Source organism: Lonchura striata, chromosome 24 (genome assembly GCF_046129695.1).
Source record: "Lonchura striata isolate bLonStr1 chromosome 24, bLonStr1.mat, whole genome shotgun sequence".
NCBI lineage: Eukaryota > Metazoa > Chordata > Aves > Passeriformes > Estrildidae > Lonchura > Lonchura striata.
The window spans coordinates 6,221,203-6,242,905 of NC_134626.1; the positions used below are offsets into that span (position 1 = coordinate 6,221,203).

Sequence of the window (21,703 nt, forward strand, 5' to 3'; positions counted from 1 at the left end):
AAGAAATTGCCAGGAATTTCCTCTGTAATCAGGGATAGCTTCAGCTCTCATTAAGAACATGCTGTGCACTGAGCAGATTGGTGCTGCCTACCCACGGCTGCCTCTTGGGATGGGCTGGAATTCTGGAGCTCTAGGGAGCAGAGGATCCCACAGCACTCGTGGGGACCTTCCTCTGGAGCTGCTGTAGTTGTGGACATCCCTCACCTGCTCCTGAAAAGATCGAGATACACCTAAGTGAACAAAAGTTCAGGAAGGCTGAATTCTCTGGATCTTGGTGCACAGAGACCTTGACTTTTAGGTGGCTGATTTAAATCCAGAACAGATTGCACCAGCTGAAACTTGTTACCATCTGGTTCTGTGCCTGAAGTGAAGAGAGTTTTGTGGTCTCATTCTGCTCCTCAAAAATGTCACCATCGTTGAATTAGTATTTGTAATAGCAGGGAGACATTCCTTAGTACCTTCAGGTCTGGGAATGTGTGCCAGGAAGCAAGTCTGCCTGCCATCTGTGGCATGTTTATTAGGCAATCCCCAAGCCCCTCTTTTATGATCTTGGATCCTTTCTTCAGGAGCTGGAATAATCCTGTTAGAACCATGATGCTTATTCACTGCTTCCATCTTCTGCAGCCCAATTTGAGATGCTTTTAATAAAGGGATTTTTATTAAGGGATTGGAACAGAAGGAGGGATGTAATTTAATTGTAACCTCACCCATTGGTATACCCTGGGGTCAATCAGGTGCCCTGGGACATGGGGAGTGTTAATCCTTGTTCTCTCCTCGTGTTGGAGGCAGCTGCCTTTGGAGTCTGGTTGCTACACATTAAACTCATCTTCCCCCTGGTGAGCAGGGACAGGACCTCAGGGAAGGGCTGGAGCTGGGCCAGGGGGGTTTGGGCTGGAGATCAGGAAAGGTTCTTCCCCAGAGGTGCTGGGCACTGCCCAGGGAATGGTCCCAGCCCCGAGGCTGCCAGAGCTCCAGGAGCCTTTGGACAGGCTGGGATTGTTGGGGTGTGTGTGCAGGGCCAGAGGTTGGACTCTGATCCTGTGGGTCCCTTCCAGATTGATGATTCCCATTATTTTGGTCCACATGTGCTTTGCTAGAAGGAAATAGTCAATATAAAATCAGATAATAAACTTCCACTGCTCCTGGGACACAAGGGGCTCCCAATTTTATCATCTCATTCAGATGAACTCCCTGTCCATCATTTTCTGTGCTCAGGAGCAGTGCTGTGAATCCCTTGATCTGAGTTGATCTCTAAGCTTTGCGGGGAGCTCTTCCCCCAGAGAACTTCTCTGTGTAGGAACCTCCCTGTTTTGTGTAAGGAGCCAATTCCCTGCTGGTTAAACCTGCCCACAGTGCCATAACTTTTATAGTTGTCAGTCAGGTAGTTTATTTGTGATGTAGACACAGAATGAAAGATTAAACTCTCCTTGTGTAAAGTTGGTGTTGGACCAGCTGAGGGAAAATGTTGCCTGGTTGTGCTGCTCTTCCAAGTAGCAGATCCCAGTTTCTTGGATCTGCTGTCCATTCCAGATAATAAGGGAAATTTAAACAACTCAACTCCTGATTGTGTTTTGTGAACAATAAACCTACCTAAATAACCAGATTAATATGTAGCAATGGATTTTTTCTTAACCAGTCAAGAGTTTGACCACTTTTTCTTTTCACTTCTTTCCTTGTGCTTCCTTCTGTATATCCGGGTCAGACTTCATCCCAGCACATTTCCAATGCATTTTGCAAATTCCAGGCTTGCAGGAATATGTGACTGCAGGTAGAGATTTGAAACTGCAAGTTATTTAATAGCTGATAAATCCAGGAGTGTAATCTTCTTTTGGCCTTTGTGTTCAAGCTGGAAGTGCAGCTGAACCCTCTGGTTTGTAATAGGATTAGGAGGTTTTTGATTGGGTTAATAATGCTGGGAATATTTCCTCTGAGAGTGTATTTCATTACTTTTGGTTCATTACTGTGCTTTTTAACTCATTAAGTTAAGTCTGGGCAAATCTGGCTGGAAACATCAAACATGTCTTGTATCTCGGTGCTTTTGGGCTTCAGGAGGCTTTTGTGTGAGGATGCTGGGCTTCATGGGTGTCTTCTAATTTGGGAGAGCATCCGGGTGTGAGAGCTGCAGGAAGGGAGAGTTGGGGCATAATGTAGCTTGAAATGCTGATTAACATTATTATTTATTTTAATTATTTAACCTTAGAAGCAGTTAGCTTCATAGGAGGGAGGTATGAATTCATTTCAATGTAGGAGAGATGTATGAATTAGTTTTAGTATTTGTGCACTCAAGGACAGAAAGAGCTTTTAATTAATTTTTTTCTAGCGAGGAAAGGAAAGAAAGGAAGACCCATTACAATTTTATCATAGGAAAAGAATGCAGCAGAAATACTGAGTCTAGCTGGGACTAGGTCTGGCTTTAGACCCACCCCTCATCTGCCTCATCGAATCCTATCATAGAATCCCAGGATGGTTTGAGTTGGAAAGGATTTTGATCTCATCCAGTCCCACCCCTGCCAGGGGCAGGGACACCTTCCACTGTCCCAGGCTGCTCCCAGCCCTGTCCAGCCTGGCCTTGGACACCTCCAGGGATCCAGGGACAGCCACAGCTTCCCTGGGCACCTGTGCCAGGGCCTGCCCACCCTCCCAGGGAAGGATTCCATTCCAGTACCCCATCTATCCCTGCCCTGTGGCAGTGGGAAGCATTCCCTTGTCCTGGCACTGTAAAGAATTCCTGCTGTGAGAGGTGTGTTTAATCCTTCTCCAGGCGGTCTGCTTTGCTCAGTGGGGAGAGAAGTGTTTTTCTACTGCTGCTTGAGCTTTTCCTCTTCTCTGGTGTAGCCGTGACCTGGCTCTGAGTGTTCCCTGGCCCTTCCACCCTGGGCAGGCACGGGGGCTTGGAAGGGAAAGCTCTCTGTGGGTGTCTTGGCCACTCGGCACATCCTGGCTGCTGCACAAGCGGAAGCGGCTTTGTTTGGCCTGTCAGATTATTGGGAATCAAAAGCACTTCTAAACTTGCCAGTAACTTGGTTTTGGGTGAAATAAAACAGCATTTTTAATAGAAAATCAAACTTCTCTGTAGCTGTTTAAAAATTCTTCAGATCCCTTTCCTCCACGTGCATTTTCTGTTCTCACAGTCACGTGCCCTGGGCTTTATTTTGGTGCTTTTCAGACTTAGCCACTTGTTGAACCACATTTTTATGAATAATATAAGAAGACAAAACAATACGAGGCAATTTGCCATTTTCTTGCATTTAATAACTTCAATTCTGGAATTCCTTCTGTAATAGTACCTTCTGTTCCATGCAATTTAATGGATGTTTTCTTGCATGCTCCAGAAAATAGGCAGTTTTTAAACAAACACCATGTGTTCTGTAAAGCACCAGAATCAGCAGAAAAGTCAGGGCTTCACACAGCCTGCATTTTGTGAGCACAGAGGGCATAAAATATCCCTGCAGCCAGAGAAACCAGGGAGATGGAGCCCTGGAGTTCCTGGAGTCCACTGTTAGCTGTGGGGTCAGACTGGGAAACAGAGGAATAACCTCTGGAGGCATTTAACCTGCAGCAGGGACAGCCACATTCCAGAGGTGAGGCTTTGAATTCATAAAGAACCTGGTTCTCCTGCCAGCTGAACTCTCACTGTGCTGCTTTCCATTGAACCAACGGAGATGTTGGAATCATAATTCCACTCCCTGCAGCCTGGAAGGGCTGTGCCTGTGTTCTCCACAGATCCCTCCTTATGGTGTCATTAGAAACCCATCATTTATTAACTTGTTTTAACTTTGTGCACATTCAGACACTTTATATGAAGGGTATTTCTGGGCTTCTGTAGAATTCAGAAAAACTTTGATATTTTATCTGATTGCTGCCCTTACACAGGTGAAGGTTGGAAGAAACCTGGGATTATCAGGTCCAGGTGCCTGCTCTAAGCTGGGTCAGCTGGAGAAATAACTGAGGGCCACCTGCCCTTGGGTTCTGAGTGTCTCCAAGGATGGCAGCATCCTCTGAGATACCAGATAACACATTTTTGGAGGTTTTTGTTGGCTTTTGGAAGAAAATAGGAGGAAAGCTGCAAAGCCACTGATGCTGTTTTGATGTGGAATAGGATCTTGTCTGCTTAGGGTTGTGTTCCTGGGAGCAAGTACTTGTCCTCAAAGTCTATTTTGTTAAAATGGGAGGCAGTTTTATAGAACAAGTGAAAGGCCCTCTGTGAACTCAAGGGTGTTTCTGTAGTCAGTCCCAGCTCTGCTTTCAGCAGTGGTGATGGTGGAATTTCTGCCCTCAGCACACACATACACTCCATATTTTTGAGTACCTTTATTACAGAAAATGCCAATTTGCTTAATTACATAATGGTCATTAGCAGACCACCCACCTCAGGCTGCGAGCCAGGTGCTGCAGCCAGGGCAGAGCCTGGCAGTTCAGCCTCAGGAAGGAGCCATGTAAAGCCATAGCAGTGTTTCCAGATGTTGTAGAATGTTTTCCTGGGACATTATCTGTGGCCTCAAACTTTGTTTAGCAGCAGATTCCATGCTGATAGATCTAAAAATGGCTTTGGGAGGGAGCAGCCACCAGCAGGACCCCTGTCCACCCCCATGGCTCAAAATCACTGGTTTGGTCTTGCACTGCAGGTCCTCTGCTGTGTCCAGAGTTCAGCATGGGCTCACGGGCTGGAGCTGTGCCTGGGAAGGGGGAAGAGGATTCTGTCCTCCCTCAGGCTGGGTGTTCTCTTTGCCCTTGCACTGTGGTGAGGGACGCGTACAGCCAGTGGAGCTGAGGAGAAAATCACTGAACCCAGAATGGTTTGGGCTGGAGGGACCTTAAACCTCATCCAGTCCCACACCTCCCACTGTCCCAGGCTGCTCCAAGCCCTGCCCAGCCTGGCCTTGGACACTGCCAAGGTTCCAGGGGCAGCCACAGCTTCTCTGGACACCTTGTGCCAGGGCCTTACACCCTCCCAGGGAACAATTCCTAATTCCCAAATCCCATCCATCCCTGCCCTCTGGCAGTGGGAGCCATTCCCTGTGTCCTGTCCCTCCAGCCCTTGTCCCCAGTCCCTCTCCAGCTCTCCTGGAGCACCTTCAGGCCCTGCAAGGGGCTCTGAGATCTCCCTGGAGCCTTCTCCTCTCCAGGTGAACACCCACAGCTCTCGCAGCCTGGCTCCAGCCCTGGAGTGTCTCCATGGGCTCCTCAAGACTCACTCCAGCAGGTCAAGAATGTGCATTTTGTGTCACTGGGGTCCCTGGCACAGACAGTCCCTGTCCAGGGAACAGCAGACCATGTTCCTTCACCATCCTCCCTTGGAGACAATCTCATTATCCACATTGAAGTAGGAAAAGTGCCTGTAGCTCCGTGGATGTTACTTGGGGCTGTTTCCCTGTGCCTTGCTCCTTTGCCCACTCAGATGTGTGAGGTGAAAACATGTAAAGCCATAAAAAAGATGGTTACAAATTTGGCTGTGCAGGAAATGACACAGATGATGTATCCCAAGAGAAACTTCTGCAGAGGAAAAAGGGGAAAGAGAGGAGTAATTCCTTCTGGGTCAGGATATTTGTATCCTTTTAAAGGCTGAGCTTAGTCACAGAATCCCAGACTGATTTTGTTTGGAAGGGACCTTAAAGCTCATCTTGTTCCACCCCCTGCCATGGGCATGGACACATTCCACTAAAATGTTCATATTTACCAACAAGAGGAATTCCCAGACAGCTGGACTTATGGAAAAATAGGGAACACATCAGTATACTTGTCAGGAGAATGGGGATGACAGCTACTTCTTCTCTGCATCTTCTACTTGTCTGCAAGTTGTTAAAGTCCTCAAATCAAGCAAAACACCTGAAGCCAAGTCTTGGCATTTTGAGGAAATAGCTTTAGAAAAAGCCTACATATTTAAATAAACTCACTGAACAGTCACAGTTCCTGTTTATTATGTGCCTCCACCCAAATCCAAACCTCAAAACTTCCCAGTAAATCCAATATACAGAGATTTGGGCCATGTCCCACCCTGGTGCCATCCCAACCCCTCCATCAGGAGCAGAGTGTTTGCACTGGAATTTTGTTAATTATGTTTTTTATATGGAGCTCTTCATTTGCACAATTTGCTTGGTGTCAGAGAAGAGCTCTAGTCCTTTTGTCACTGATTTTAATGGGACTTTGAATATTCCAGGTATTATATATCAATATATTCAGGAAAACAGTGTTTCTCAGGTGCTGATGCACCCTGCAGGGGAGCAGCCCTGGCTGAGAGAGGCAGCAGAGTAGAACTGCTGCATATTTTTGTTTTGCAGCATTGCCCTGGTGAGGATGAGCTGATTTCAGTGATTCTAGATAATTTGCAAATAAGCTGCTTAAAAAATGTGGCATCCCTGGTGTGGTGGGTACCTCAGACTTGCATATTTGAACACGTGGCTGTGAATGGGGACTTGTATTCAAGCAGAGGAATCTGAGACTGTGTATGATGATCATTGAAATATCATTGTAATAATGAAAGGCAAACTGGGAGCATTTAGAGGGGAATTGTCCTTGTTTAGCAGTTTAATCATTTGTTGTGCTATTTTTAAAGCTGGACTAGTTCACAGGAATAGTGGGAGAATATGCTTTATGCATTATTTGAGAGGATGCTGTATAAAAAAGGCTGAAATGAATTAATATAATAATTCAGGTTTCTCCACCATCATCTGTAATACTTGCAGGTGAGCTGGATCTGTATGTTACAGATACTCTTTTTCCTGCCAGCAGCTTCCAAACCTGTTCTGCTGAGTGCAGAGCACACCAGGGGGGAAAAAAAAATGAGGTGGACTTGAATTATGTGGTTGCCAAAATAATGGTGACAGTCAGGTGTGTCCAGAAGAGGTGCAGGAGTGACCCTGTTTGTGGTCAGATGCTAGAGGTACCTGAGGTTGATCCTGGGTATGTCCAGTTCTTGGTGATATAGCTACAAAGTGGTTCATTTTGTGCCTTAATATTGATTTTAGGTCAAAAGCTGCTCTACCCCGTGTTCAGTGATCTCTGCTGCAGCCCCTGGGAGTGTGGCAGGGGAGACAGGGAGAGCAGGAACGTCCTTGTGGCTCCCCTGGGTGCTGCTGGTGTCGCCAAGGCAGCCCCTGGATGGGAGAGGAGCCATTCCCTGGCCATGTGTGTGGGAGGAGGAGATTCGGGGCTCTTCTGGGATGCTCTGGCTGAGGCTTTCTCTCTGCCTTCAATAACACAGCTTTGCACATCAGATAACAAGTAAAATCTCGCTGTAACCATCTCTTCAGATGCTCTGTGCATTTTCCCAGGAACGGGAGCACCTGCCTGTGGGGAGGCCAGGAAAGCCTCTTCCCCTGGCACTGAGTTCGTCCTGATGCACCTTTCTCAAAATCCAGGGCATGCAGAAACCAAAGCTTGGGGGAAATCAAGGTGCTGGGTTTGAGTGAGGAGGGGCAGCCTGAGGAGCTGCTGCTCCAGCCTGCGCTGCCTGCAGGGAGTTCATTAGGGAGAAATGAAGAGACAGGGTTTAAATTATAATCCTCTTACTTTCCCAGAGCTGAATGCCCAGAGATTTCCCTCATTGGAGGGTTGCAGTTGTTTGGGTTGCAGTGATTGAGTTGTCACAGTGATTGGATTTGGGGCTGTGGGAGGGCAGAGCCAGCCCAGCTCCACAAAGAAATGATGATTCACAATTAAAAGCCACATCCTTGCTGTCACCATCACTCCACACTTGTGGCTGAAGTGATGGTTTCTGCTGCTGTGGGGGATTTCTTCACCTGTATCTCAGGCCAAATTCCTGCTGTCCAGTGACCCAGGGAAGGCCTCTGCAAAAGCAGCCTCAGGGGCTGGTGCATCAACACAGCTGCTCCCCTGCTCCCTTTGTGGTTTTCCTCAACGAAAATAGTTCAGCAGGTGGAAGGAAAACCAAGTCTGGTTGTTAAAATCAGAGATAAGAGGAGATTCCTCCTTCTGTGCAATGACTTCCCCCTCCTGTACTTCGCTTCAGAGGCAACTGCCTTTGGTCTTAGGGGCATATGTGAGTTAGAATTTATAAATCTAAATGAAGAACACTGACTGGGCCTCTGAGAATCACTCAACCAGGTCAGGGAATGGCTTGGGAACAGACCAGTGCAGGTTTTATGCAGGAGAAATTGGGGTGGGCTGGGGGTGTTGTGCTGTTTGGGGAAAGAGATCTCTTAACAGCTTTATCCTCTTTCTAGACAGTGCATGTTTTTGGCACTTTATGTCTTGATATTAAATAATTACAAGATGCTTTTGAAAATGTGTGTGGTGGCACTTGGGTGAGCTTTTAGCTGCGTGCTCCCCATCAGTAGTGCAGTGATACACGAGATAGAACGAGATGTAAAACCACCTGGGCAAGGGATCTGCAGCACCACGTTGGTCTGTGGCCATGCAGAAAAAGCCTTTGGGGCTGCCTGTGGCCCTGGCAAACCCTGGGTTCTTCTGGTGTGTTCTGATTACTCTGTCCCGTTCCTCCCAAGAAATTTAAGCTTGGTGCTGGTGTCCAGAGGGAGCTGGAGCCGTGGTTATGGGGATGGGAAGTGACTAGGCATGTGAAGGTTTGGAACTGGGAGGTGACTGGGGATACAGAGGTTTGGGACTGGGAAATGACTGGGAATGCAGAGGTTTGGGACTGGGAATGAAGAGGTTTGGGACTGGGAATGCAGAGGTTTGGGACTGGGAAGTGACTGGGAATGCAGAGGTTTGGGACTGGGAATGCAGAGGTTTGGGACTGGGAATGCAGAGGTTTGGGACTGGGAAGTGACTGGGAATGCAGAGGTTTGGGACTGGGAAGTGACTGGGAATGCAGAGGTTTGGGACTGGGAATGCAGAGGTTTGGGACTGGGAAGTGACTGGGAATGCAGAGGTTTGGGACTGGGAATGCAGAGGTTTGGGACTGGGAATGCAGAGGTTTGGGACTGGGAAGTGACTGGGAATGCAGAGGTTTGGGACTGGGAATGCAGAGGTTTGGGACTGGGAAGTGACTGGGAATGCAGAGGTTTGGGACTGGGAATGCAGAGGTTTGGGACTGGGAAGTGACTGGGAATGCAGAGGTTTGGGACTGGGAATGCAGAGGTTTGGGACTGGGAATGCAGAGGTTTGGGACTGGGAAGTGACTGGGAATGCAGAGGTTTGGGACTGGGAAGTGACTGGGAATGCAGAGGTTTGGGACTGGGAATGCAGAGGTTTGGGACTGGGAATGCAGAGGTTTGGGACTGGGAAGTGACTGGGAATGCAGAGGTTTGGGACTGGGAATGCAGAGGTTTGGGACTGGGAAGTGACTGGGAATGCAGAGGTTTGGGACTGGGAAGTGACTGGGAATTCAGAGGTTTGGGACTGGGAATGCAGAGGTTTGGGACTGGGAATGCAGAGGTTTGGGACTGGGAAGTGACTGGGAATGCAGAGGTTTGGGACTGGGAATGCAGAGGTTCGGGACTGGGAAGTGACTGGGAATTCAGAGGTTTGGGACTGGGAATGCAGAGGTTTGGGACTGGGAATGCAGAGGTTTGGGACTGGGAAGTGACTGGGAATGCAGAGGTTTGGGACTGGGAATTCAGAGGTTTCCTCCCAAGGTCAGGGCGCTGGCAGCAGCCGCGCAGCTCCTGAGTCACGGTCATGTGCTGGAGCTGCGGGTCCAGTTCTCCTCCTCATGTGTAACTTCAGTAAATATAGACCCAGCAGCCTTCCCTGAGGATTCGGGAATCTGCCACAGGGATTAACCCCTTCCCAGCCAAGCCAGCCACAGCTCAGCAAGTGACACTTTTCTGCTCAGGGCTGGAAGGGTTTTGTTCCCAGAAGATTTTTCCAGAGGCAGAACTGGGTGACTCAGCTCTTTCGAGCCTGATGTGTGTACTTTGCCTGTTTATTCCCAGGACAGGCAGTCCCAAGGGAGTCATGTTACGCTGCAGGCTCAGTGTTTATTAACCAGCTCGGGCCTGAGCTAAGAATAACTTTTTTCAGTCGTTTTGTTGATAGTGATTATTTTTCCTTGCTTAGCACAGGCAGCAGCTCAAGGTGGAAACAGTCCAGAGAAAGGATTTTCCCAGCAAGTTATGGGAATACATAAACACTCAGCTATTATCACCTTCCTCCCCTGAACAGCCACAGCTGAAACATAAAATCAGGAAGGTGAGAGCTGTAAGGGAAGCAAATTGCTCTGTCTCAAACTGGAGCAGCTCAGCAGCACTCTGTCCTCTCCCAGTAGTTATTTGAACTTTAGGGATTCAATCCAGCCTTTAGATGCTTCAGACCAACATTTGTCTGCAGAACAGTACTTGTTTCCCTGCCGTCCCCTCTGTGGGGGTTTATTTAGGGGATTTTTGGAGCATTTCCTCGCTGATCTCTTCATTCCCTTATTCCAGCCCCAGTGCATGGAGCCCTGTGTGGCTGCACGTGACCACATCACTTTCTGTACCCATTTAGCTGCTTGGCACAGAAAAAAGTCCTTTGGCAGATGAATAGATGCAATGCTTTAATCAGCTGATGTGTATGAAAAGCAGCAGAGTGCTGTGATTTATTCTGTTGGATCTTTGATAGTTTATTTAGGTTCCCACAGCTGATGTGAAGTCAATACCTGCAGAAATTTATAAACCATTTTTCCCTCTCTTTTCTTCCCCCTATTATGGTTTTAACACAAATACTAGTTAAGGCAACGTCCCTCTGGTTGGAAACAGAGGTATTTGTTGTTGTGCAATAGTTGTAAAACATACTTATTTAGCTGATGTTTGTGGTCTCCAGTGGCATTTTTATTGCACTTGTTCCTTACTTGTGACCTCGCACCCATGGGGGTCATCTGTCCAGAATTGCCTTGGTTGATGACACCTTAATAGCAGAAACCCTTCTGTGGCCTCTAGTTAAGCCTTTCTAGGTTTTTTCTTTATGTTTAACTTCATGCTGTGCTCATTCTGGTAGGGTTCAAATACTAAACCAAGTTTAACCCTGGATTGTGTTACTGGTGTGTCACCAGTGAAGTGCCTTTGGCACTTTGTTTCCAAGTACCTGTTTTATAGTTTTACTGCCAAAACTCAGAGGATTTTCAGGCTTAATGACAGCTGTTCTCCCTTTCTCTCACATCTCCTTATGCTTGGGTGATTAAAAGAAAACAAGGGCTGCTTTGGAGGTGGGTACAGACTTTGGGTACTGACTTACCTTTGGGAGTCATGTCAGAGCTCTGCTCTGTCACATGCAGTTTAAGCCTAAAGAATATGTTTTCATGAGCCTAAAGATGGGGCAAATAGTAGATACTTTCTTCTCTTGTTGCTGAGGTGCTGTGGGAGCAGCAGTTTGGGACGAGGTCTTATCTCCTGTGGAGCTGGAGGCACAAGGAGTCAGTGATCAACTGGTGCATTTATTGATATTACTTATTAATAATATTTCCCAACACAGTTACCTGTGTGCACACTGCTGGCTGGTGGACATATACAAGGGAGAATGGCTTTAAACTAAAAGAGAGTAGGTCTAGGTTGGATATTAGGAGGAAATCCTTCCCTGAGAGGGTGGGCAGGCCCTGGCACAGGGTGCCCAGAGCAGCTGTGGCTGTCCCTGGATCCCTGGAGGTGTCCAAGGCCAGGCTGGACAGGGCTTGGAGCAGCCTGGGACAGTGGAAGGTGTCCCTTCCAAGGCAGGGGGTGGAATGGGATGAGGATGATTAAAATCCCTTCCAACCCAAACCCTTCCATGATTCCATGATAGGAACAGCAGCATCTGGACCTGTGGAAGAAGCCTTAATCTTACATTGGACAAAGATCCCAGATGCAGAAAGTCAGCAGGAGGATACTACAAAGGCAGGACAACTTTTCCAGGTTGTGGGTGAAAAGAGTTTCCCCACTTCTCCTTAGCTTTGGGTTATTCATTCTGGAATGACACTGACACCACCAGCTTCAGCAGAATCACTCAATTAAAAGGGGAAAAGAATTGATGCTGCATCTGACATCTCCAAAAAAAATAGAAGAAAGAATTAGAAAATTCTTTCCATTTAGTTGTTTACCTTAATTAGGTTTTGGCAGTGGTGAAAAGAGAGAGAAGGGCTGGCTCTGGAGTGAATTGGATCAGGGAGCTCCTGGAGAGGAGGGACAGGGCAAGCCTGCCCTGCCCACCCCTCAGAGGATGCTGCTGCCATCAGGAGCTGAGCAAAGCATTTCATTGCTTTTGAACCAGAGGCTGTGCTGCTGTATTGTTATAAACTCCTCCAGAACAACATTGTCCAGCTAAATACCCTGCCCAGTGTGTTTGGTGTCCTGGATCATAGTAAGGATCTAGTGGTGTATTTGGAGACGCACATTTTATCATCATTTTGACCCAAAAAGCTGTGAAAATGGGGCAGAAGCTAACAGAAGGTCCTGCCTAGTTACATTGTGTGGCAGGAGCAGTGTCCTCACGTGTCTGTGGAGTTGTGTCTAAGTTTTGCTTTTTAAAAAGCAGTTCCAGTGTGGTCCCAGAGTAGGATGGGATGGGGCTATTTTTGGACTGTGCTCATTCCCCTCATCCCCTCTACTGTGTTTTGAGAAGGGGTGTTTGTTGTATTTGTTGTATTTTTCTCTTTTCCTTTCTTTTTTTCCTTCTCCTTGAGACCAGGGAATTCCTGATTGGATTGTTTCCAAACTGTATTTTTATTTACTGCATGTGGCTTAATTCAGCAGGTGATTAGGCCAGAGATGGAAAAGCAGAAAAAAGAGACAACACAAACTTGTACCCCTGTGCTGGCACTTCTGGGGCATTTCCAGTCCTGGGGAGCTCTGGGTGCCTCAGGATAGGAAGGACCTGGAGGGGCTGGAGCATCTCCAGAGATAGGAATGGAGGAGCTTTTCCAACATTACCAATTCCACAATCCTATGGTTCTTGAGAGCAAAAGCTGTTTCAGCCTGGTGGCTGGTTTTAGTGCCATTATAATAATAAACAATTTTTAAAAATAATAATGTAAATTATAATGTTGTTATTCAAAAAGAATAAGGAAAAAGGCACTCTGAAAAGTTATTTCTAAATGTCTCGTTAAAATGCGTCATCGGCAGAACTCCAGTTTATTGTTACTTTGGGCAAATGACATTTGGGGAGAGCATCTGGTGGGATAAATTGTTATAGCCCATGGAAATGGGTGGAAGTAGGAAAAATGTGCAGAGCCTGTAGCCACGGCCTGCCTTCCATCTGGGATGATTTTGGGCTGTTCCATTGCATTGGAAATTCTTTAATGCAGCAGCAGCTTCTGTTAAACACACTCAAGGTTGTTTCTTGCTCTTTGTCTGATTTTGGGGGATTTATTGGCATCATCTACAGTTCTAGCTTTCCTTGGAAGCTGCTTCAGGGGAGGCTTTTGGAAACAGCTGGCCAGGCCTTTGGACACGCAGGGTTGTGGTGACACTATGACATGTGTCTCCTGGGTTGTTTTCCACTGCAGCACTTGGGGAGCTCAGGTGATAAATAGTAGCAAACTCTGACTTATAAAATAGTAGTAAACTCTGACTAATAATTACTAATGGAGCTGTTACTTCCTAGTGGAGCTACAAGCTGCTCCCATGAGAGGCAGTGTTGATGAATTGGTCCTCAACAGAGATGGTTTCTCTGTTGCAATCTTTTCATCTTTATCTCCATGTCAATCCCTACAGTTGATAATGTGTTTTTTCCTGGTTTTTGGGATGAATCATTGGATCCACTCACTTGACTTTTCTTGTTCCCTGGCAGGCTCCTTATCCCTCAGGACAGAATGCAGCTCCCACCACGCTGGTGTACCCTCAAGCCCCTCAAACAATGAGCACGCAGCCTCAGACCCGCTCGCCGGTAAGGAGCCCATGCTGGCCTCATCTGCTGCTGTCTCCTCCTTGCTCGTGTGTTTCTCTGTCTGTGTGTCTATAGCACGGGGCTGGTTCTCTGGAAAGCCCATTTTACTCACGTGGAAGCACATCCTGAATGGCAAACCTTGATTGAGTTTTTCAGACAATATCCTGGTAGGATAATTTTCCTTCTAAAGTTCCTAAAGAAGTGATGGAGGGATTCTCATCTACCTTCAAATAACACCATTTATTTTTAGCCTAGTTACTTTCAGGTTCACTTCATTATAGTGTTCAGGTTCATTGCCAGAATCTTTCTCTTCTTTTTTTTTTCTTTTTGTTTTTTTCTTTAAGGATCTGCTTTGTGCATGGATAGACTAGAGATCAAACACAAGCAGTTCTCTGCAGCAACCCTCGGTCTCCAGTGGCCTCTGGGCTTTGCTCCCAAATCAATGCCACCGATCAGTTCTAACCCTGGAGGTGCTCACATGTAACCTAGAGCTTCTGTGTACTCAGATCTTTTTGTGCTGAGCCCCTTTTTCATCCAGCTTCAGGTCTGATCATCCTTCACAGTCTGTTTTTTGGGGGTGGGTGTTTATTGTGATACTGCTCTGCTGTTGTAGGACTTCAGTTCCCCACACCAGCTACTTTCTGGGGATTCTCTGCTTGTAGCACAGCTCCACATGATGTTAGAAGACCCTCCTAGGGCATCAGAGGCTTTGCCCAGCTTCTGGAGGCATGGTGGCTTCCCATCACCACATCTCAGGGCTCCATCAGCCGAGGGAGCAGCAATCCTGCACCTCCTGCCCCTCTGTGTCAGGACATATTCCAGTTGCCCATAACCCCCTGGTGCCTTCCCAGCACTCTTCTCTCTTTAGAGTAAGGTGAACACTCCTGGAACAAACTGAAAGCCTCTGAGGCAGAGAAATTTGTCCACAAAACAGGTATAAATACAGATATACCCAGGGCAAGGATCCCCAAACCTGCAACATCACTGGGGCACATGCCCAGCTCTGGAGGTTTCCCCTGCAGGACATGCCAGGGTTTGTTCTGAGGCTCCTCAACCTCTGCTGATGAACGAGTCAAGTAACACTGACTTTGAAGTTCTTTGATGTGGACAGCTGGGAATTTGTCTTTAGTGCCCCATTCTGATCAGTAATGCAGGACACTGCTGCTAAAACTCTTTCCTCAGTAAGTATAATCATCTTTCTCTTTAATTGTTGCAAAGCACAACTAAGCTGGTATGGTTAGAACTGGAGCAAAAACTTGACTGAAGAGCTGCATCTCTAAACCAGTTTTTTTGACAGCCCAGCAGAACAGTGCCAATACATTGCACAGAAAACTGGAAGAGGAGGAAGGTTTTGGAACAGAGTCCGGTTTACAGGTCCCTGGCTGGAAGAGGCTGGATAAAATACTGCATTGTAAGCAATATAACAAACTGTACTCCTTCTTGCAGGCAATTGTGCCCACGGCACTGTTTTTATTTCTTCTTCCTTTCTTTATTATATATATTTTTTTTTTACCACATCCTTTTTTGTTGGCTACAGAAATGCACTGGTTTTGCTTCTTTGCTGAAAGCACGAGCTGCCGTGGCAGCCTCTGCCAGGTGAGGTGGTGCCACAAGGGTCCAAAGCTAAATTACAGCTGGGGGGTCTGACCTGGGGTAGGACAGAGGCCAGGGCCCCCTGGGCTTTGTCACTCAGCAGAGAGAGATTCTGCAGGAAATTTGGCCAGTAAATGTCAAATTTTTAGGGTTTTGACCCTGTAACTGAGGAGATCCCGAGGAAGAATTTATCTGCACCTGTCAGCCTTGCTTGTATTGTTCTGAGCTCTCCTGTGTGCAGGTTTTGCCATGTGCTCTGCTAGTGCCCATCTCACCCCATGACTAAAAGCTGCTGCCACCCATCACATCTCATTCCACCTCCCACCCCAAAGCAAATGCAAGACTAGCCCAGGCCTGAGCTACTCCTGCATTTGGTTCTTTGCTTGATTTATTTATTTGTAATTTAGTTATTATTTTTTTTCCGTTTATTTTTTAACCGTCCATTTGGTGGTGAGGGGAGGGTGAGGAGGGGATGAGGAGGGTGGCAGGGTGGCTGTGCCATCCCTGGGGTTTCTGTTGTGCTGTGGCACAGCTGATGTGGGCAGGCAGGGCTGATCCAGCCCCTCCCTCGAGCCAGAGTTTCCTCCATCCTGCTCTGCATCCAAGGGCCATTGGAAGTGCAGAGCTCAGGCTTTTCTGTTCCTCCCAGGACAGCTGCCTTTGCAATCCGTGTTTGCTCCCTGTTAGCATCACTCCCACAGTGGGAATTGCAAAGCTCCAGCTGGGGAAGGAAAACAAAATCCAGGACCTTCAGCACTGCTGAAAATTCCCCATTAGCTCTTGGCCATGCCAGCCCCCATCTCAACACAAACTGTCCAATTTTATGACTTTGCCGAAAAAAAAGTTATGCTGGAGAGGGTGGTGGAGCAGTCCAGGAGGGGTGAGGTGTGCCAGCCCAATATCTGCAGGGAGAGAACATTCCTGTGTCCATGGGGCAGTGGGCAGGACTGTAGGGAGTGGGGATGGGGCAGGGAGGTTGGACCCAGGATTTATAAGGTTTTCCTATCTACTGTCTTCATCAAACAGAGAAAAAACAACCCAAAGTGTCTATTTTAAGCCAGCAGTGACTACTACAGTTTGTTCTGTTGCTTACAGCTATTAACAGCTAATAATTCCTATCAAACAGAATTATTTTTAAAACATTTAAAAATCAAGAGCCAGTGGTGACCAGTGCAAAATAGACAAGGGCATTTTTCACTAACTTGGAGCTTTTATTTCTTGTAACACACATTACTTTCCACCATGGAACAAACTTTGGCTTCTTCAGATGTAAACTTCCAGCTCTTGTTTTAGGTGCAGTGAGAACAAATCTTTTCTGTGCAACAGGGATGAGAGAGGTGCCTTGGCCCTGAAGTGAAGCAGTACAAGGTTTCTGCATCCCAACATTCTCTTTTTGGCTGTTTTCTTTCATTGGTGTCTAACACAGAACGTGCAGCCCCATGGAAAGGCTCAGCCCTTCCAGGATACCTTTAGTCCCTTTTCCCAAACACAAGATATTTTAGGGATGTTCTTTGAGAAGTTAAGGACTTGAAGTGCATTTATCTCCAGAGACTCATCCAGGTACCTGTTTCTCCTCATGCACAGAGCCACTGCAAGAATGCCGAGAGGTTCTGAGTCCTTCTGTTTTATTAAAATAGAAATTACAGCTTTTCAGTTTCACAGGGTGACCATGCTTTGCTTTTTTATTCTTCAGTGTAAGGCTTAGAGAAAATTTTCCAGGGTGAGAAAATTATTTGGTGAACCAGTGCAGGTCGTTCTTTATAAACTCTTGTCCCAGGAACAGCCTGTGTGTCCATATTTACTCGTTTCTGAAGGTTTTTATGACTTTCATCCAAGTGTCACCAAGTGCCACCATGAGGTGAAGGTAGGAGTATATAAACACCAGGATTAGCAGAGTAGTTCTTGGAAATCTTAAAATCTAGGCAATTTAAGTGTTTGTAAAGGAAAAGATCAAATGGACCAGTGAATATTTATGTTTTGCTTCATGTTTGATGGCATTAGAGGAGCTGTAAGGGGCTGCAAGTGAACTCAGGCCCACTTTTCCTTATAGAAAATAAACTTATTAAGGAAGTCACTAATTAGTAGTCAGTTTTGATCACTGTTCTGAGGCAGAAAGTAAACCACAATGAGCCCCTGAGTGAGCAGAGGTGGCTGTGCTGAGCCATCACAGCAGAGGCACATGGTGTCTAAAATCCTCTATGGATGTAGTTGTGGTCACTGCAGTTAATTACTGGAACTCTTATCAGTAGAATTCTCTGCTCTCATTGTGGAGCTCTGCTCATTACACTGAGAATTATGGGTTTCAACACCTAACTCAGCTCTGGAAGTGGGTACCTTGTCATCTTTATTTATATTTTCCATTTCTTGCATTCATTTTTATTTCTATTTTAACAATCAGTTCCTTATTGGGAAATGCTTTTAATGTCAGCTGAGCATATTAAATTGGGATTATTTTCCTCTGCGTGTGGCCTAAGTGAGTGGGAGATGATTCAGTGGCCTGGGCTCAGGGCTGGGACCTCCTGTTCTCCATCCAGGCTGCACTGCTGCTGCCCTCAGGGCTTGGGGACAAGCTGATCCTTGGCTTCCAGAGAGGGTGACACATGCCACTGCTTAGGGGGCTTTGCTGCGACCCCAGAGGAGGAATAGAGCTGCAAGTGCAGTAGCAGGGCTGGACGTGCCAGGAATGGCTGCTCTTTGCCTCGCAGGGATGTCCCCAGCCATGGCTCTCCATCCTCTGCTCTCCTCAGAGCCCCAGCACGGCTCCGGCCCAGCTGCTCTAACCATTGACCTCCTCCCACCTCAGACAGTTTCAGGATCTCCACTGCTGCTCGTTTTCAGTTGGTTTTTTGGTTTTATGTGTTCTTCCCAGGCAGGATAAGGAATGCCTGCATCCCTGAGTGCCTGTAGGATCCCGGGCAGCTTTGGCTGTTTGTCCCAGCTCCCAGCACAGTGCCCGTAGCGATGTCCATCGTGACACCTCAGTCCCTGTGTGTCGCTGTCCTGCAGCAAAGCTTTTGACTGTGTCATTGTTATTTTATTTTCTGTGGGTTTATTTTGCATAGAGTGTGACATTTTGGTTCGTTGTGGTGTTTCTGACTCTTTGTGCCTTTCCTTTTGTGTTTGTTTCTCCCGCCTTTCCTCAGTTTGCAGCGGGGCCTCGACCTGCCCATCACCAGGTACAGTACCTGCCCCTTCGTTATCACCCTGCACTAATTGGCTGGGGGGTGGGGGTGGAGGTGACTCACCCACTAACTCGAGTGGAGGAAAGCAGCCCTGCAGTAGCTCCTGGCACGTGCATAACCCTGCTAACAACCACTTGCACCGCTGAGTGACACAGACCTCACCCAGGGTCACTGCTCCCATTAACCACCCCACCCCCGGGGAGGAGAACCTCTAGGAGTCATTGCCAGCCACTGTGGGATTCCCTTGCCTTCTCACATCACTAGAACCTTGTTCTGAGTATTTCCCAAACAATGGGTGGATTCAGTTTTCTGAAGATGTCACCTGATAAAATCCTGCTTTTCCAGCTTGGAGCAAAACACATGACTTCCCAGGTCCTGCCTTTGTTGTGTGATACACCTGGTTCTCTGTCACCATTGCATTGCTTAATGTCATTTTCACTTAGCCCACAAAAGCCAGACCTGGAGGAAACTTTTCAGTGTTCCCATTGCACGACTTGGACTTTGTAAGGAACCACTTTGTTATTAAGAAGGAGAGCTAGGAATAACTGTGGCTCCTGGAGCTCAGGGGTGGCAGAATTGGGATTTCTCCAGTGTCAGGACACATACACAGGCCTGTCTGTCCTAGTCAGGGTGTCTGGAATTGTCTTTTCTTCAGCTCCTACACTACTCTTTGCCAAAACACTTATCCTTGGGAGCTGATTTTGATGCTTCTTGTAGGTTTTGAGTGAACAGAGGTGGTACTGCTGGTGGGAAAGAGAGGAGAGGCAGGACAAGGCAGGAAGGCTCTCCCAGAGCTCTCTTGGCTTTGAGGCAGGTTGTTTCCACAAGTTAATAAGAAAAAGTCCCATTAATCCTGTGGTGTCAGGACAGGGGCTTGAGGCATGGAAGGTTTGTTCCAGAGAATTATTTTGTTCTCACTTGACTCATGTTCCTGAGCAGTTGAACACTGGGATGAGCACCGTGGGGGAGAGCAGGTAAGTGTTAGGTGGGCACAGAGCCCAAAATCCCCATCATCCTTGTTCCTTCCAGCTCAGGGAGCAGCAGGGGAGCTGGAGCCTTCCAGAGCAGGGCAGAAAAAGGAGTGTAGGGAGTAGAATGGGACATGTGCAGTGTTGGGTTATAGGCAAAGGTAGCATGGGACCTTTGGGACAGTGATTTGTGTGCATGGCTGGACAGGCAGGGGCAGAGGACTGTTTGCAGGATGACTGCAGGGGCAGCCTGGGCAATGATGGGGGCATCAGGATCTTGTTTAGATACTTTTGTTGTTGACCTTAACTTCAGGTCAGTGTTTATACTGCACAGTACAAAGAGTGCATTACTGCTCTGCAGCTCCTTAGCTCCTTCACGGGTCATTCCTAAGGGATGTATTCACTGGGAGCCATTTCACATTCTCCTAAAATTTACTGAGCTTTCTCTGAGCAGGTTTTGACCCACAAGACTTGAGGCAGCTCAGCCTTGGAGGAAATATTCCTGTGACTGGGGTTTTACTGGTGGGACTTGGCCGCCAGTCTGTCAGAATGGGATCCAAAACTTTCCTTTGGACCCACTTATGGCCCTGCCCTAATGTGCTTATAAATTCCAAGTGTTTTCCCGATTTTATCACAGTTAGATTTTTGTCTCTGTTACATTTGAATCTGCTTATAATGATCTGTGAGTAGCTGTCACCATTAGAAAAATATTCCAGGCTTTATTCCCAGTTACATCTGTCGTGTGCTGCACCAGGACAGGCACAGAGAAACCTGGGCTGTGGAAGAGCTATTTGTTTCCTTTAAGCCAAAACACCCATGGTGTAGACTGGGGGTGCAGACAGGGATTTTGACTCCTGCCACCTGCAGGAGGGTCACAGCTGTGGGAGCATGTTCATCCTGAACCCCACATAAATGGGTTGGATGCTCAAGACCAACATAAATAATTATCCTCACGGGAGAGTTTTTAAACTTGGTTAAATTGTGTAACACAAGCTGAGAGCTTTGAGACTGGGATTCATAAGCTAGAAAATGCTAAATAAGTGAATTGGCCTCAGCAGGGCTAATATTTACTGCAACAACTCCACCTTCCCTTTGAAGGCAGCAGCAGCACCGTGGGGTTTGCAATTCCCTGTGTCCATCCCAGCTTTTATTAACATGTGCCTTGTATTGATTCTGGGTCTCCTTCAGGCAAATAATGGATTGTTCTTCAGTATTACTGCCTGTAATTATTAGATCTTTAAGGTTCTCAAATGAGCATGATTTAAGCACCTGAAGTTGAATGACAGCTTTATGAGCAGGGTTTTTTCCTGGATGGAAATGCCTTCCCTGGAGTTGGACAGTTACAGTGGGAGTTGGTGGAGCCAGTTAATGCTGAAGGAAGTGTGACCCCACTGTACGAGAGAAAATAGCAGAGATTTAGGGTTTTAACATTACTGGCTGAAGGGAAATAAAGTAATTGCAGCAGTTCTGACTGGAAGTTAAATGTGCATCAGTAATCCCTGATTCTGAGATCACACAGTGAGAATCTGCAGAATCTCACTTTATAGCCCCTACAAAGTGTTTTGGGCAGTATTTTGCACAGACTTTCTCTGTTTTTTCTTTCTTTTTCTTGAGTGAGGCTCTGGAGTCATTTTGTTGTTTCTGATCCTCACAAAGCACAGTTGAGAACAGCAGTTTTCTTCTAACCCCAGCTCCAAAAGGCAAATTTTTGTTACATTTGAATCTGCCTAAAATCTCTTCACTTATGAGGTGACTTGGGGAGCATGAGGTTCTCAGAAGAGGCTGATGTGACTTAAACCAGAAATACACATTGAAATGTGGTCATTTCCTTTTGACTTGAACTGTGTTTGAGATGGGTTTGCTGCTCATGGCTCAGCCTCTCACTTGAGGTTACTGGTGGAGTTTATTACAGTTTTAGCTTGGGGTTTCTTGAGTTCCTCTGGGTGTAACTGGTACAACAGAGAATGGGCTTGGCTGGGTGCTGTTGTGGAAGAGCTCTGGGACTTGGAGGGGTCAGGAATTCACTCCTTGAACTGACCCAAGTGACCATTTTGTGGCTGTTTTGGGGTGTTCCAAGTCAGAAAGTGATGGGAAACTGCTGCAGTCATTTCCCTGTCTGCATCCTTGAGTGTGTGGTGGAGCTGCCACATCTAAATGTCAAAAAGGGCTTTTCCCCTTCATTTTATCATTTAGTAAATAATAAAA

At 46.9% G+C, this 21,703-nt stretch overlaps 1 protein-coding gene across 19 annotated transcripts in view; it reads left to right on the forward strand.

Annotated features, from left to right (window-relative positions):
* Window positions 1-21,703, forward strand: part of EIF4G3 (eukaryotic translation initiation factor 4 gamma 3) — a 141,304-nt gene that overhangs the window by 54,904 nt on the left and 64,697 nt on the right. For 13 of the 19 annotated variants that reach the window (XM_077788188.1, XM_077788182.1, XM_077788186.1 and 10 more), the window contains 3 exons: window positions 13,660-13,755; window positions 15,053-15,166; window positions 18,492-18,524. In XM_077788188.1, coding sequence (XP_077644314.1) covers window positions 13,726-13,755; window positions 15,053-15,166; window positions 18,492-18,524 — 177 coding nt within the window. In that variant the 5' untranslated portion in view covers window positions 13,660-13,725. The remainder of the gene's footprint in view (window positions 1-13,659; window positions 13,756-15,052; window positions 15,167-18,491; window positions 18,525-21,703) is intronic. The other 6 variants (XM_077788181.1, XM_021537859.3, XM_021537866.3 and 3 more) reach the window with 2 other exon arrangements.